We start from the raw sequence: 17,536 nt of genomic DNA on the forward strand, positions 1-17,536 counted from the left end.
CAATGCTAAGATGTGGAAATTTTTTGTTAATAGAGAATCGTTGTTGAAAGAGACCTTTCTGAACAAGCTCAAGATTGTCTGAAATTTATGAGTTTACTTGTGAAGGTTGAAATTGTTTACACTTTGCTGAATCTTGAGCCTTATTACCCTAATTTGGTTCGTGAGTTTTATGTTAATCTCTCCCACCAGTTTAATAATGTAGGCAACTCGGACTATAGAAAGGTTCATGTGAGAGGTTACTGCTTTGTGTTTTCAGCCTCTGTCATTGACAAATTTCTAAATCGCCAAGTCCCTAAAGAAAGGTCTATGTTTAATCTGGTTTTTGAACTTACAGAGGGTGTCAGACATGCTTGGCTCAAGAAAGGTCAATTGCCTTGCTTTTAGTGTGAAGTATGTGTTGCTCCATAAGATAGGGATTGAGAATTGGTTCCCATCTTCTCACAAATTTGGTCTTTCTACTACTTTGGCAAGCCTTCTGTATCAGATTGATACAGGGGCAGAATTCAACTATGGTGTTTTAAATTTTAATCAAATTAAACGTCACATTGGGTCTCAAGCCACCAAAGTTCTCTCGTGCTTTCATAGACTTATTTGTGGGATTCTACTCGCTCAAAAGCCTAATCTTCTTCTGAACTCTGATGTCCCTAGACCTCTTATCTCTACTTTGTCATTCAGCTACAGATTGTATCAGGGTAAACATGTTCCTGACCTGGTTCACACTGATGTTCCTGTAACTGAAAATGGTCCAGCTAGGAAGTTTCTTCTGACTCCATGCGAAAAAAAGATGATGCATATGCTAGCGAATGAATCAAAAGATCTTGGTGTTTTGGCTCAAAATGTTTCTGCTTGTAAAATTGAGGTGGATGATATGTTGAATTTATTGCGTAGTGCTTTGGATGGTACTAATCATGGTGAAAGCTTTGATGCACGGGATGACAATGGGGATGTTTGATGTTGTCCCTCTTGATCAAATTTCCTCCAGTGGTTGCCAATATTTGTTTAAGCATCTCAGATGTTATGAGATATATCTCTGTATTGTTGGTTTCAAGAAGAGGAATATCTATGGTAATACTGATTCTACAAGATACTTTCCTTATTGGTTGTTTCCTTTGCTGCTTTATTCTATCATTATCTTTTCTATGTTTAGCTCTCGATTACTATGGAAGTTAGGGTTGCTCGAAGTATTTTTGCTGCTCTTATTAAAAGGGTTCTTTGTCTTTTCAAAAAGGGTTAGTCGTATTATTCTTTTGGTGAAAAACTCGACCTACGTATTTGACCAACAATATAGTGCATTGACGAATCTGTGTTTTTTCTTTCCATGTTCTAAAGACGTTTTCACTCACATTGAAGGTAAAAAGTTCCGTTGAAAAGAGATTCTTAAACTTAGGGGGAGCCCTCAAGATGTATTACATGTACTTTTTAATCTACTAATCTCTTGCTCTAAAGGTTGGGTGCCCTTAAATAACCCATCACATCCCATAGGCCGACGAACGACCTCAAATGACAAGTTGGGTTTTCGAATCGATCCTCCTTGTGTGGTGGTTAATGTTATGCCACACTCCTCCAAGTGGTTACTGCAACTTCTTCAACGATTCCTCAAGAACCCAATTAAAATCCCACAAATCCACGCCCTTCTACTCACCGACGGCCATTTCTTCAACAAATCCCAAACTTCCTCTAATCCAAAATGGGTCACCACCCTTCTTTACAACACTCTCATCAGAGCCTATCTAACCTTCAACCGCCCTTGCTCCGCCCTCCTTCTCTACACTCAAATGCTCTCCCACCACACCAAACCCAACGCCCACACTTTCCCTTCAATCATCAAATCCGCCACCATTTCTTCCCCTTTTCTCGCCAAATTGATCCACGCGCATGCTTTCAAGATCGGCGTTCTCACCGACCCCTTTGTGTTGACATCCTTCGTTGGTTCTTACGCTGAGCTTCGTGAACTGGGTAATGCACGTAAGGTGTTTGATGAAATTACTCACCCTTGTATTGTTGCGTTTAACTCTATGCTTGATGCGTTTGTCAAAAATGGGGACTTGGGGTCTGCTGTTTTGATGTTTAGGTCCATGCCAGAGCGTGATGTGGTTTCTTGGACTAGTGTTGTTAATGGGTTCTGGTGGAATGGGCGCTTTCTTGAGGCCATTTGGTTTTTTGAGATGATGATGAAGAATGGTTCGGTGAAGCCGAATGAAGCTACGTATGTGAGTGTCCTTTCTTCTTGTGCTAATTTAGATGCTGAAGGAGTTCTTTGTCGAGGGAAAGAAGTACATGCTTACATTATTAGAACTGAGGGTGAGTTGAGTGTTTTTATAGGGACGGCATTGATAGATTTTTATGGGAAGATGGGATTATTAGGAAGTGCAAGAATTGTTTTTAATCAAATGAAGAACAGAGAGGTCTGCACCTGGAATGCAATGATCTCTTCATTTGCATCCAATAATAGAGAAACAGAAGCATTAGACTTATTCGCTAAAATGAAAGTTGAAGGAATACATCCTAATGAGGTTACATTTGTTGCGATTCTCACAGCGTGTGCTCGTGGCAAGCTTGTCGAATTGGGGCTGCAGTTATTCCGATCAATGTCGAATGATTTCTCGATTGTACCAATTACTGAGCACTATGTCTGTGTGGTTGATCTCTTAGGCAAAGCAGGGCTTTTGAAAGAGGCAATTAAATTCATGGAGTCTATGCCATTTGAGCCTGATGCTTCTGTTTTGGGAGCCCTTTTGAGTGCCTGTAAAATTCATGGAGCCACTGAACTGGGGAATGAAGTGGGAAGAAGATTGCTTGTGATGCAGCCACGACATTGTGGTCGGTATGTGACTCTGGCGAGTATAAATGCTGGAGCGGAGAAATGGAATCGTGCCGCAGTTTTAAGAAGAGTAATGGCAGACGCCCGGATTCAGAAAGCTCCAGCATATAGTAGAGTAGATCCAATGCAAAATTTGGTACTAGTATCCTCCTCTTGATCTTGAAACTGTAAAATAGTAATTGTACAAGAGTATTGTTGATCATTTTGGTCAGTGGAACTGTCATATTGATTGAATTGACTATCAATTCTTTGGGTCTGCAGCATGAAATGGTAATATATAGAAATCCAATTCCTTGTTTAACACATGATTCACTGTGTTCTGCTTCCTTCAATATGGTGATTGGTAATATCCTTCCTTAGACCGCCCAACCCCTTGTTTGTTGGTTTAAACTATTATAGACAAGAACAATTAAACTATTATTTGTTGGTTTAAAAAGACAACTAACAAAAACACACTTTGAACCATTTCCAAATTGCAGTGTGTCCCATGATCATTGTTCCAAAATATTTGTCGGTGTTCTTGAATTCAGTTTGAACGAGATGGGATTTATGCTAGTGAACAAAAAGGTGTTTGAAAAGCTAACTCACACCACCGTTCTTCTGAGTCTTCGATGAAACACCGTTGCAGGACATGAACATCAGAATCTCGGTGAATCATCGTCCAATTCAGTAAGTGACAGCCACAGGATCTTTACCCATTGGAAGAGTTGTGGAGAAGAGAAGGGGGAGAGGAAGATGAAGAGGGAAGAGAGAGGAAATGGTGGAGATGGGAGAGTTTTTTGTTATTATTATTATTTTTAATTTATAAATGTCAAATCAAAATTAAAATAGTTAAAAGTGAATTTTAGTGTGGGTGTGTTTGGTATCTGATAAAAGTAGAGAGTTGAGTTGGTAATTATTATTTAGAGAGTTAAATTATCTGAAAAATTAAATTGACTGTATTTGTTTGCAGAATTGAGTTGGTAATTATTATCTGTGTTTTATGTGCATAATTGAGTTGAGTTGGAGGATTTGATACAGTTTTTTTGTGAATGAGATTAGTTCTATTTTTTTCTATTTGTTTTTTTTATTTCATTCTTTTATTTTTTAGTTTTATGCTTTGCTGATTAATTTTCAAATATACACGTATTTTTTCAAATCATTTATGACATAAACCGGACAATCTCAATTTTTTTTCTCAATTTGTAGAACATAATATATTCTTTTTCATATATATTCTTTTAAAAAACTGTAATAATTCTAATTCTCTTCAATCGATAAAACATACCAACAAAATATATTTCATATTGCTACTCAATTAATTGATATATTGTATATTGTATGTATATATATTGAATGTATGTATATATATTGAAGATAATTATCCCAATTACTAATTGGTATATTGTATGTATATATATTGAATCTTGCTAACTTAACTTTATTATTTTACATATGGATCCAAACGGCAAAGATGAGAGAAGAGAGAAAGAAATGAAAATATATTGATTTTTAGGGTTAGTTTTGAGGGATAAAAAATGGAGTTTTGAGGGGGTAAAAAATGGATTTTAATAACTCATAGGTTTGACAATAAAAAAATAAATAAATAAATCTGGATCCAAACGGCAAAGATGAGAGAAGAGAGAAAGAAATGAAAATATATTGATTTTTAGGGTTAGTTTTGAAGGGATAAAAAAGGGGAGTTTTGAGTGGGTAAAAAAGGATTTTAATAACCCTTTATTTATGAGCTTAACAAACATGGGTAATAAATACCCATCTAACCCAATAATTCATACCCATTTATCAAAAACTCCTTAATAAGAAATATAAATCAGTGACCTTTCAAACATAATTTTCAAAACTTGAAGATTAAAAGGATAAATTTAAAATCACATCTATTCTAAAAAAAAATTAGCGACTAAAGCAGTACTTTTCTCAAACAAAAAATATTTATGATAATCATGATTTAAGAAAAATAAGAATTAAGTTTGATGACTTTTTTTAGTTTTATACCTTTTCTATAAAAATATAATCACGTTACTTTACATTAATTCTTTTTATCTAATATATATAGTTATAAAATTATATCTTCATTTTAATCTTTTCTTAAAAAGACCATATTGATAAATGCATTATCAATATTTTATATGCACGGATTAATTGTAAATAAAATGAAGAAAAATTTATATATATATTGATAAAATAAAAAAAGAAAAAAAAAAAGTTTCATTTGTAATGCAACAACGAAAACAATTAATTTAAACTAAAAAAAATTATGTTGTTTCTTTATGAAAATTTTATTTCCTTTATAGTATTCAATGTGTCAATGCGTCATACCCTACCCCCACATTACTCCACTTAACTTAGAATGAGATGGGATGAATAGACCTTAAATGTGCAATGGAATTTGCTGTCAGAACTTTTCTTATCTTTATACTTAACTTCTTTTATACTTTCTTGAACTTAGTGTTGCAACATCATTGACGTGGAGTAGTAGACGTCTTTTCCTAGATATCTCTTTAAAGATAAGAGGTTTGAAGTCGCCGCTAATCGTTTTTAGATATGATTAATCACCATTTTAAAATTCGTTTTAGAAAGTAGAGAATCTATTTTATTTCAAATTTCATTGTTGAAATCGAATAAAAAAAAATTGGAGGGTTCTTATTTCAGAAATTTAATTTTAAAAGGTGATGACTATTTTATTTAAAATTTCATTGTGAAAGTTTAATTTTGAAAAATTGGAGAGTTCTCGTTGCAGAAAACCAATTTAGGCAAAGACAACTAGTTTTAATTTAAACCTCATTGTCGAAAATGAGAACTTGAAAAATTGGATGGTTTATTTTAGAAATCCAATTTTAAGAGGTGACAACTTAATTTATTTAAAATTTCATTGTCAAAGTTCAATTTTGAAAAAATTGAGGGTTCTTAAGAAATTAAATATAGGAAAAGATAACTAGTTTTATTTCAAATCTCATCGTAAAAAATGAAAACTTGAAAAAAAACTAATTTTATTTCAAATCTCATAGTAAAAAAATGAAAACTTGAAAAATTGGGTACTTATGGTAGAAATACATTTAGGAAAAGACAAATGATTTTATTTCAAACCTCATCGTTGAAAATAAAAACTTGAAAAATTAGAAAGACAACTAGCTTTACTTCAAATCTCATTGTCAAAAATGAAACTTGCAAAATTGGAGGGTTCTTAGTTTAAGAAAAGACAACTAGCTTTTTTCAAACCTCATTGTCGGAAATGAAAACTTGAAAAATTGGAAGGTTCTTATTGTAGAAATACAATTTAAGAAAAGATAACTAATTTTATTTCAAACCTCATTGTCGAAATGAAAACTTGAAAAATTGGAGGGTTCCTATTACAGAAATCCAATTTAAGAAAAGAAAACGTGATTTTGAAATCTCATTGTTGAAAATGAAAACTTGAAAAATTAAATGGTTCTTATTGCAGAAATCCAAGTTAAGAAAAAACAACTAATTTTATTTCAAATTTCATTGTCGAAAACAAATAATTGAAAATTTTGAAGGTTCTTATTGTAGAAACCCAATTTAAGAAAAGACAACTAGTTTTATTTCAAACAACATTGTTGAAAATAAAAACTTGAAAAATTGGAGGATTCTTATTGCAGAAATCAAGTTTACCAAAAGACAACTAGCTTTATTTCAAACCTCATTGTCGAAAATAAAAACTTGAAAAATTAGAGGGTCTTTATTGCAGAAATCCAATTCAAGAAAAGACAAATTTTCAACCTCATTGTCGATAAATGAAAACTTAAATTGGAGGGTTCTTATTACAAAAATTCAATTTATGAAAAGACAATTAGTTTTATTTCAAACTTCATTGTCAAAAGTAAAAATTTTAAAAATTGGAGGGTTCTTATTGTAAAAATCCCACTTTAGGAGAGACAAGTTATTTTATTTCAAATTTCATTGTCAAAGTTCAATTTTGACAAATGAGAGAATTCTTATTTTAGAAATTCAATTTAAGAAAAGATATCAAACAAGATTTCAGTAACATAAAATAATTTTTAACTAATTATGCGATGAATTTTCAGATAGAGGTATTCTCTAATACTTTAGCCTGAGTAGAATTGCCATAGGCCTTATAGCCAAATTTTATTTTGACATTGATCCATTCTTGGCATAAAAATAAATCTAACTCATTTTGAAAGTCAATTTAGAGACTAATAAAAATTAATTAAACTGAAACTTACTTCGAAAATCTTAATTAAAATGAGTTGAAAAAAATAATAAATTAAAGTCTTCACCAAGATCAATGGATTTAGAACCTCCCATATTGAAATCTAAAACTAATTCAATTAGAAAGAAATTTGGAACTGATTTAACATACACTTTCAAGTGAGGCTAGAGAATAAATTGATAATGGCAAACAAAGATAAAATAAAAAAGAATTGTAATTGTATAACTCTAAATTGGAAAGGAAGATGATATCCTCTTCTAAAAAAAATGTGTACATGACATAGTAGCCTTGTAAAAAAACATGAAATAGATTTTTTTTTTTTTTTAAATTGAAAGGAAAGATGAATATCAAAGCATGACAAAGAGGACAAAAAAAAAGTACAAATAAAAAAAAATAAAGGAACCCACCTATCAAAATCAAATAGCATGATAGAGACAATAAGAGAAAGAAGGGACCACCTTACTTAGCATTCTTCATCCTTGAGAACCTCTCTTTTGAAGGTTTGTGAAACCATGCAGAAGCGAGGTCGGATCCTAATTTTAATGTTTCACAGAAGCTAAATAATTCAAAGGACAGAAAACTTCATGCATTATAAAAAATTACAACATACTTTAAGAAAATTGAAAAAGGAATTAGGGTTTTGAGTAAACTAAAAGGAATTAGGGTTTTGGAGTAAACTAACCCTTGAAGTCACAGATCTTCACAATTCCTCTCATTGGTCATGAACGTTTCGAAATTTCTTGAATCATGAACAAAACCAAAACAACAACCCAAATCCAAACTTCGAACACCAACATGGAATAACCTTGATATTCTTTATAGGGTAAGAATACAAGAAAGAGTTGTGGGTTTCTCTAATTTTTTGGAAAGGAAAAGAGAGTTTTGAGAGGAAGCTTTTTGTAGAGTGTTCACTGCCAATTCTCAGCCCTAATGTCTTCAAAGGAAAGAAAAAGAAGGACTCAAAACCAACTCCTCAGTCCGACGATCAAATTGAGAGAAATAAGGGGAGAGAGTTATGATAACTCCTTCCTTTAATTTAAATTCAAAATTTCAATAAAATAAAATTAAAATTAATTTTAATTTAATTAATAATATATAATTATATAATAACTACATTATTATATAATACATATATTATGTTATATGTTATATATAAGATAACATATAACCTATACACTACAAGAAAAAGAGGCTCTCTCGACGCGTAAATTGGCTGTCGGGAGATAGGGTCTCTCCTGACGATGTATTTTACTCGTTAGGAGATTAGAACTATCTTCCGACAGTGGGACATTACCTGTCGGGAGTTATAGTAACTCCCGATGAGTTATTTACTCGTCGGTAGTTCTTTAGGAACTATTGATTGCTATTGAAGACCGCCGAGAGATCTGGTATAAAAACCAGATCACGCAGAAGGCAGATCGTCTACCTTATTCTTCCCTAATTATGCAACGATGTTCAAGAGGCGTGCAATTTTCCCGTCAAAACCCATAGCGTTGCAAAGCTATTGAGAGCATTGTAACGCTGCGTGCATGAGGCGTACACGTTTTTCATTTTTTCGTCAAAATACGTAGCGTTGCAATGCTACCTTGTATATTCTACAATTTTTGACGTTTTTGAAACGTCAAGAATCCATTAATTGAACTTGACATTTTTAAAACGTCAAGTACTGTATTTTCCAGGAAAAATGCACAACCCCCTCTTTTTAAAATCAATTCTTTATGTTTTTTTCTTCAAAATCACCTATTTCTTGACATTTTTTCATAAAAACGTCAAGTATTTAAAATTACAAACGTCAAAAAAGGTGGTTTTTTTTGTAATAGGTATTCAATAAAGTTACAGAGATCACTATATGGATTGCAACATTCAGGACGGATGTGTTATAATCGCCTGAGTGGATATTTCTTGAAAGAATGATATCAAAATAAATCTAATATGTCTGTGTGTTTTTATAAAGAAATCACAATCAGAAATTGCTATTATAACTATATATGTTAATGAATTGGATATAATTAGAACTCCTGAAAAGCTTTCAAAGGCAATAGAATATCTTAAGAAAGAATTTGAGATGAAAGATCTCAAAAAAAATAAAATTTGTCTTGGTTTGCAAATTGAACATCTAGCAGATAAAATATTTATTCATTAGTCAACTTATACAGGAAATATTTTCAAAAGATTTTATATGGACAAAGCACATCCATTAAATATTCCAATGGAAGTCCGTTCATTGGATATAAAGAAAGATATATTTCAATCTCGAGAAGATCATGAAGAACTTCTTGGTCGTGAAGTACCATATCTTAGTGCAATTGGTGCACTTATAAATCTTGCTAATAATACAAGACCAGATATTGCATTTTCAGTAAATTTATTAGCTAGATATAGTTCTTCTCCTAAAAAAAGACATTGGAATGGAATTAAGCGTATACTCCGTTATCTCCGAGGAACAATCTATATGGGTTTGTTTTATTCAAATAAATCAAATTTTGATCTAGTTAGTTATGTAGATTCTGGATATTTATCTGATCCACACAAAGTTAGATCTCAAACAGGTTATTTATTCACGTGTGGAGGAATTGCTATATCATGGTGATCGATGAAACAGACTATAACGGCCACTTCCTTGAATCATGTTGAAATTCTTGCAATTCACGAGGCTAGTCGAGAATGTGTATTACTAAGGTCAATGACTCAGCACATTCGTGAAACGTATGGCTTGTCTTCTAATAAAAATCTTCAACAATATTATACGAAGACAACACAACTTGCATAGCCCAAATCAAAGGAGGATATATTAAAGGAGATATAACAAAACATATTTCACCGAAGCTTTTCTACACTCGTGATCTGGAAGAAAATGACAACATCACTGTATAACAAATTTGTTCAAAGGATAACCTGGCAGACTTATTCATAAAGGCATTACCAACCACAACTTTTGAAAAATTGGTGCACAACATTTGGAATGCGATGACTTAGAAATCTTAAGTGATGTTTTCGTGAAGGGGAGTAAATATATTGTATTCTTTTAGGAGTATGTATTATATGAAATACGTATTCTTTTTCCTTCACTAGGATTTTTTCCATTGGGTTTTTTCTAATAAGGTTTTAACAAGACATATTTCATATATATATATATATGGGCATCTAAGGGGGAGTATTATGAATATTACAATAATAAATAAATGTACATCGCTTAGTGTCCCAAATCATGTATCACCTTTCATGTTGTCCATGTGCCTTGTAATTATTCATGTTTGATGTCCATGTAAGTCCACATCCTACTTGCTACTTTGCCTATAAATAGTGACATTTAGTAGATCTTAAAATTACATATATATTGGTGAGAATTCCACTTCAAAATTCCACTAATTTACATATTATCTAATTTTATAATTTTAGTTATTTTAGTTTATATTGTATTTTATATATTTAATATTATTATATTATATTTTCTCTATATCCGTGTTCATGTTGTGCTCCTCAATTTCACAACACTGTTATATTTTTTTGCATTAAATAATTATAGTGTTCATCTCCTTTATTTTTAACCAATCATATTTTTTTTACACGAAATGATAAGTACAGCCTAGACTACACCTAATCTTATGCTAACCATATTTTTTTACATGAAATGATTAGTACAATCTAGATTACACCTAATCTCATGTTTTTTTTTATAATTATTTTCAAAAAAAATATATATATATATATTGATCAACTATGGTACAAAAATAGGTGCAATACAACTAGTTATTTCTCTTTCTAGACAATGCATACCACCCAAATCTGCTTTTACACAAACACCTAAAGACACACCAGCCTTTTAAAAAGGAAAAAAAAAAGAAATTAAAATAATTTGTAATCTGTTTAATTTGTTCACGTAATTTTCAATAAATAATTAAATCTATAAAAAAAAAAAAATATCAGAATTAGGTAAACTGGTGCAAGCCAATGACACAGATTTTTTTAAATTTTTTTGTGAATTAAAAAAAAAAAAAAGAAATATGAGGAGCCACACCTACATTCCACATAATAATTGTGGTAAAAAAATATAATATATAATTTATAGTGAAAAAATACTCAATAAAGAAAATAAAATTAGAACAATACTTGGGTGAATTAGAGCAATACTTTGGTGCAAGATGCACCTATCTCTATGCATTCCACTCTTATCACACACACAAAAATATTAAAATATTTTGTGAAAAATGTAGATGAATTTGCTGTATAGTAGATTATAATTGGGAAAATTGGGGAAAATGGCCTATTGGAAGTTTTTCTTTGGAAAAAAGGACCATTTAAAAAAGAATATATTTTTACCCCTTATAGGTAGAAAAAGACCATTATGCCAATTCCCAACCGGGCTCATGCAAAAAATCATAAAAGAATACTAATTTCCGGCCAGGCTCATGCAATTAGGCGCCAATTCCCGACCGGGCTCATGCAAAAAATCATAAAATAATACCAATTACTAGGGGTGTACATAGATTGGGTTGGGTTGGGTTAAATGCTATGAAGCACAGATACTTCATGTGAGGCAAAGAATCAATATCAGACACGTATCAGATACCGATACTTTCAGATACTTTCCAGATACGTATCTAACACACGATTTGACGTATTTATATTTTCAGATACTTTCTAGATACGTATCGATTTGACGTATCTATTTCTATGCGTACTTTTTTTTAAAGAAAAAAGACAAGTAACTCATCTAATCTTTCCCAATCTAAAATTAGACAACCTATTTTAAAAGCTCACTACTCGAGTCCAGAACTAAAACAAAAAATAAATAAATAACGAACCAAACCCTAGACTAGAATCATCTAATCTCCATCTTCACATTTGAGTCCCCACAAAATCCACCAAAATATAAACCATTTGGATATCTTCAACAATTCAATGAAGAAGTTCTTCGTTTATATTCATACTTCTCCCTCTATTCTTCTTCTTCTTATTATTAACTATTGTATTTCAACATCTTAGATGTTACTTTTTTTGTATTGTATTTCAATGTTTGTATTCTATTTTATGCTATTGTTATTAACTTGTATGCTAAATTTATCTATATCCTATATTTTTTAAAAGAAAAAAAAATGTATCTTCAATGTATCAGTATCCTCATTTTTTATAAATATATATATTAAAAAATATAAAAAAAAAAGAATGACGTATCCTTAGACGTATCCGTATCTTAGTTTTTTAGAAATTGACGAATCGCCGTATCTGATCGTATCCGTATCGTGTAGTCGTATCTGTGTTTGGGCTTCATAGGTTAAAGGTATTTTTTGGACCAACCCGAATTTAATGGCAACCCAAATGACCCAAATAAAGTTTCCAACCCAACCCAACCCAACCCTTAAAATTCGAGTTGGGTTGGGTTGAGTTGTCGGGTTATAACTTATTTTTTTTTATTTTTAATGAAAAATATGTAAATTTATATACAACACATAACTAATAACTAAAATCTCATAAATTAAGATGCTAAATACCAAATATTTATGATATTTATTATAAACTTTAAACAAAGACAAATATCATAACAATTTTAAAAGAAAAATATTAAAAATTCAAAAATTAATCAATACAAAGAAATTAAACTTTAAACAAAGAGGAATATATATATATATATAATTTGGGTTGGGTTGGGTCAACCTAGATTTTTTTAGTCAACCCACAACCCAACCCAACCCAATAAAAATAGAAAAATTCAACCCAACCCAACCCAAACCAAACCAAGAACAAAACTAACTCAACCCAACCCTTACATTTTGGGTTGGGTAGTTCGGGTTATTCGGGTTGTCGGGTTATTTGAACACCCCTACCAATTACCGGCCAGACTCATGCAAAAAATCATACAAAAATCATCCAAATGCACAAAAATACTTAAAGATGTGCAACATAATTAGTAATAAAAAATCCATACACACTCGGCAGTATTGAAAGGTTGATTGCATGTCGTTTTGTTGTGATCCCTTTGCCCACATTTAGAACACCTGTGGACTTGACGAAATTTACCTGTAGAAAGAAATCTTGTTGTTCGTGGCCGACCTATTCTTGGAACTTTTTTTTGGAGGCAATGTTTCCACATCGGCGAATTCTGATGATTGCTTCCACTCTGAAAAGTCCAAGTGGTTGTATAGGTTCAGCATACGCAGCCAATGTTGGATTTTATGTCCTAAAACTCGTGGTTTGTAAACAATAGAACTTATTATGAAAATTCAATAAATTGTTATTGAATATATTGTTTTTTAGAAATCCAATAAACCTAAAGTCCCTTGGCTATTACATGAGTACTTGAACTTTATGTGGAAACATAAAAGTGGATCAGATTCGAGTAAATAGTCAAAATAATCTATAGTATATGAATAAGATTGGGTGTCTTATTCTGGTAACACTATTAGATACGACCTACTCTATAGTTATTACAAAGAGTTGTAAAGTGCTACATACGAAGTGATCCTAATTCGTTCATGTTGGAACATGAGGAGTGGGTGCGTCCTGTGCAAATGAGTTTTGTGCAAGATTGGACCACGAAACTAGTCACTCTTACTTTTTAACGTTGTTTACTATTTAAGACTAACTATTTCAAAGCGATGACCTAGGTAACTTAACCTTAATCCTGAGCTAACTATGAATTCCTATTTGTTCAAAAAGCCTTCTATTTTGGTGAGAGTAGACCAATGTCTCTGATCAATAAGCCTTCTATTTTGGGATAAGACCGGATAGATAGCTGGAGACATAGGATGCAAGACGAAATTCACTCTTACTCGATTAGGGCCAGTAGAAAGGTTGTTCCCTTTAAGTGCCGATTCTGGGTCTTGAACAAGAGGTCTCACCCTGTCATTGGCCCGAGAGGGATTCGATTTGTTGATTAGATCACAAATCAATTATTCATTAGGGGATCAATGGGACTTAAGGAACAAGAGGTAATTTCAGGAGTAAAATAGATATTTGACCCAGCCGTTATTACGAACAACCTGTAAAGAGTTAACTTACTAATCATGGTTATATCGAGTGGACATAATATATCTACAGTGAGGGGAGTTCAGCTATGAGCTTTAGTGGAATCACCCATTAGTTAACAAATGAGGGTTAGTTCGGTCTAATGAGTTTAACCAATTAATCTCGGATCGTTGGAGCCCATGATCTGTAGGTCCACGAGGTCCCCCTACTAGCTCGTAAATGGATTAGCTCTAGAGTAGCATGATAAGTTAATTTGAAACATTCAAATTAGAATTAAATGAAATTGGAGAAATAATATCTAAATATGATTTAAATATTTGAAGATGGAATTGTGTAAAAATTAATTTAACATTTGATATTAAATTAATTAGAATTATTTAAATAATTATTTATTAATTTTATTAAGAAAATTAATTTATGAAATTAATTTATAAAATTAATAATATTTTCAATTTTATTAAATAAATTGATTTATGAAATCAATTTTGAAAAATTGAAAAGAAGAAAAAACACAAAAATGGAAAATAAGCATTTTCCATTATTTCTTCAAGTAGCTCACTAACAACCCACTATCTTCAAGCTTCATTTACTCCAAGCATGATCTGCATCTCATGCAAAAAATCTCTTTGCATGAGTGTCTACAATATATTGAAGAGATTGAAGTTTTTAGGTAATGCAACCGATCAAATTTTTTTGAAAAATTCATGAGAAGAAAGGTGTTCTTAATTTAGGTTATTGCTGTGAGTTTGTCTCCAAATTCCCTTAATTCAGGCTTAGTTTGAGTCACATTACTCAATCTAGAGTACCAAAAGGATAGTAGGGAAGATCTTAGGGTGGTCTACGACAAGATTCAGAAGAGATTAGCAACTAGATTGAAGCTTTGAGGAAGTTCTACAAAGGTATATTACGAAACCCATTTATTTCTGCTATAACATGCTTTCATTTCTACCAAAAATATTGAATTAGAGTGCTTATGGATCCTGGTTACTTTCGCTGCACAATGATATGTTCCAACTGAAGGAACTCTTATTCAAGAGTACCTACGAGCGGAAGCGGATCTTTCTAATTCATTGTGACAGAATTACCACATATACATTCAAAACATACTAATAGGCATTCATCATGCTAAAGGGATCAAGAAATCATACTAGATGAGGATTTCTCCTTCACAGCGAGTCTGAAACCCAACCGTCTACCTCGAACAATCACCACTTGGATAGAAGGAAATAGAGAAGACAAGACCACTCAGAGCCCTCAGTATTTTTGGAGTTAGAATCCAAAGTGTGGGCTTTGTTTGAATTTAGTAGAGGGAAGGAGGAAGAGAGACCGTATACAACGATCAAGAAAGTGGGAGATGCGATCTTCTATCGCATAGACAAGATGTTTGATCGTTTAGGTGAAGTATACGATCATATAGGAAAAGTAAGCAATCGTCAAAATGATCGTGTAGGAAAAGGTAAACGATCATGTAGGAGAAGGGTGAGTGATCGTCCAAACGATCGCGTAGGAAAAAAAACTAAGCGATCGTCTATACAATCGTATAGTAAATACCGGGAGCTAAACGATTGCTTAGGAAAAAGGTAAACGATCGTTTAGATAATAGTGCGCGACAGTGTAATCGGTATGGGATTTCTTAGCAATATCGTATATGTAAGCGATCGTGCAGTCACTAACGTATAGGCACTGGTTTTCTAAACGATGCCACTATCTTTTTCACTATGTCCGCGCACTTGTCTCCTGCACATTGTCAGCTATTTATAATGCACTCATCTATTTTCCCATTTCTTTATAACCGTCCAATGAATGTGATCTTATCATATTCATAACATATAATTAATATCATATATTAATTATAATATTTTTCTCTACTAGATATAAATCATATTTATATCCAATTTTCTCCAAATTAATGTATCTCATACATAAAGTTAATTATATCATATTTAATTAACTCGTTCAATTATATTATATATAATCGAACTCTCTCTTGTCAATTTGAACATTTCAAATTAACCCAAAAACTGACTCTCAACTTGTATCCAAGCTACCAAGGGGACCTTATGAACCTATGGCTCGAAGCTCCAACAGTACGTGAATAGCTGACTAAACTCTTTAGTCACGATATCCACCATCCGTTAACTGTCAAGCATTCCACAAAGACAGACAGTTGAACTCTTCTTGCCATAGATATATTTCTATGTCCATTGGATATAACCAATCATCAGTACGATGACCCTTCACAGATGCTCGTAATTATAGTAGGCCAATTTACGATTTTGCCCCTGTAATTACATCTTCCTCCTTACGTACCATTGATCCCTCTAATGAACAATACAACATAGTTTTACTATGTGTGAACACCTCTCGGGCCATGAGAAGGTGCGTGGCACCACATCGTTCAAGTCCCGGGATCAACCCTTAAGAGAGTAATCTATCTACTTACCCCTACTTTGAGGAATGAGTGAATTTCATCTTGTGAAGCTTAGTTCTTGCTCCAGCATGAAAGTTCCATTTCAGGGAAGGACGACGTAGCTCCCAAATCAGACAAATCCTCAAAATGGTAGGTTTGAGTCGGCGTTCTGGCCACTTGCACCCATACAAATCAAAGGACCGCCCTCAATGGTAGGAGTTCTCAACTCACTCAGGATTGAGGTCATGTTACCTATGGTCATCCTAGTGAAGTGAAGTCTCAGTCATGAACGGTGTTATATAATGAGACGTTAACACTTCGTGGTCAGGTCTTATACAAACTCTTTTTATAGGACGCCCTCGCTCGCATGTCCCCTACACGAATGATCAGGATCAGACCATCTGTGACAAGTCACAATACTTGTGACCATTCCGCAAAGTGGGTCGCATCCGTAGCGTTACCAGGATAAGGTTTCCTTTCTATATCCATATACTATAGACCATTTTGGTTATCACTCAAGTCATGATCCACTTGTATGTCATCATATACATGCTTAAGTTACATACAGATAACCAGGGATATTAAGTTTATTAGTTTGTGGTAAAATGAAAAACATCTAAATGTGCAAAGTCAAATAGTGAAGTAACTATCATTTATATTATACATCATAAGTGTTCGTACAAAGTTATTTAAAAACTACTAAACACAAGATTTTAGGACACAAACCCCAACACCAACAGCTAACACTGATTCAACAGAGTATACCCGTGAACAAAGAGAGAGAGGATCAATATTCTGAACCCTACATGTAGCAATCGCGTGTGAACAAGGGATTTGATAATAATCAAACTTACGACGAGTGCATGTTCTTGCGTGAATATTTACATGGTCTCCTAAACCTCCATCTATCCACTCGAACTCATGTTGGTCAATTGGCCAAATTTCATGTCTTCTGTTTTTGTCTGTCGCGTCACGAATTATTGTCATTGCATAGTTCGACAGTCTTAACGTACTATTTGATGCATCCGTTCGACGTCTGTAATACAAGTCCTGTAACCAACCTCTAATATGGTCTAGAAATGATGTGATTAGTAACTGTCGTGCATCTTTTAACACTCCGTTTATGCACTCTGCGAGGTTTGTCATCATT

At 32.7% G+C, this 17,536-nt stretch overlaps 1 protein-coding gene across 3 annotated transcripts; it reads left to right on the forward strand.

Moving 5' to 3' along the window:
• The first annotated feature begins 1,450 nt into the window (after positions 1–1,450).
• On the forward strand, positions 1,451–3,813 carry LOC120077579 (Tetratricopeptide repeat (TPR)-like superfamily protein). 3 transcript variants are annotated; one of them, XM_090313723.1, is made up of 2 exons: positions 1,451–2,957; positions 3,352–3,772. In XM_090313723.1, the coding sequence occupies exons 1-2, from the start codon at positions 1,551–1,553 to the stop codon at positions 3,394–3,396; spliced, it is 1,452 nt and encodes a 483-aa protein (XP_090169849.1). In that variant the 5' UTR covers positions 1,451–1,550; the 3' UTR covers positions 3,397–3,772. The 3 variants fall into 3 exon arrangements, with proteins under 3 accessions (XP_090169849.1, XP_038887445.1, XP_090169848.1); XM_039031517.2 differs by having other exon boundaries at positions 1,453–2,957; positions 3,301–3,813; XM_090313722.1 differs by lacking the exon at positions 3,352–3,772 and having other exon boundaries at positions 1,454–3,126.
• The last annotated feature ends 13,723 nt before the right edge of the window (positions 3,814–17,536 follow it).

This window comes from Benincasa hispida, chromosome 5, assembly GCF_027475165.1.
Source record: "Benincasa hispida cultivar pf3 chromosome 5, pf3_genome.v1.1, whole genome shotgun sequence".
Taxonomy (NCBI): Eukaryota; Viridiplantae; Streptophyta; class Magnoliopsida; order Cucurbitales; family Cucurbitaceae; genus Benincasa; species Benincasa hispida.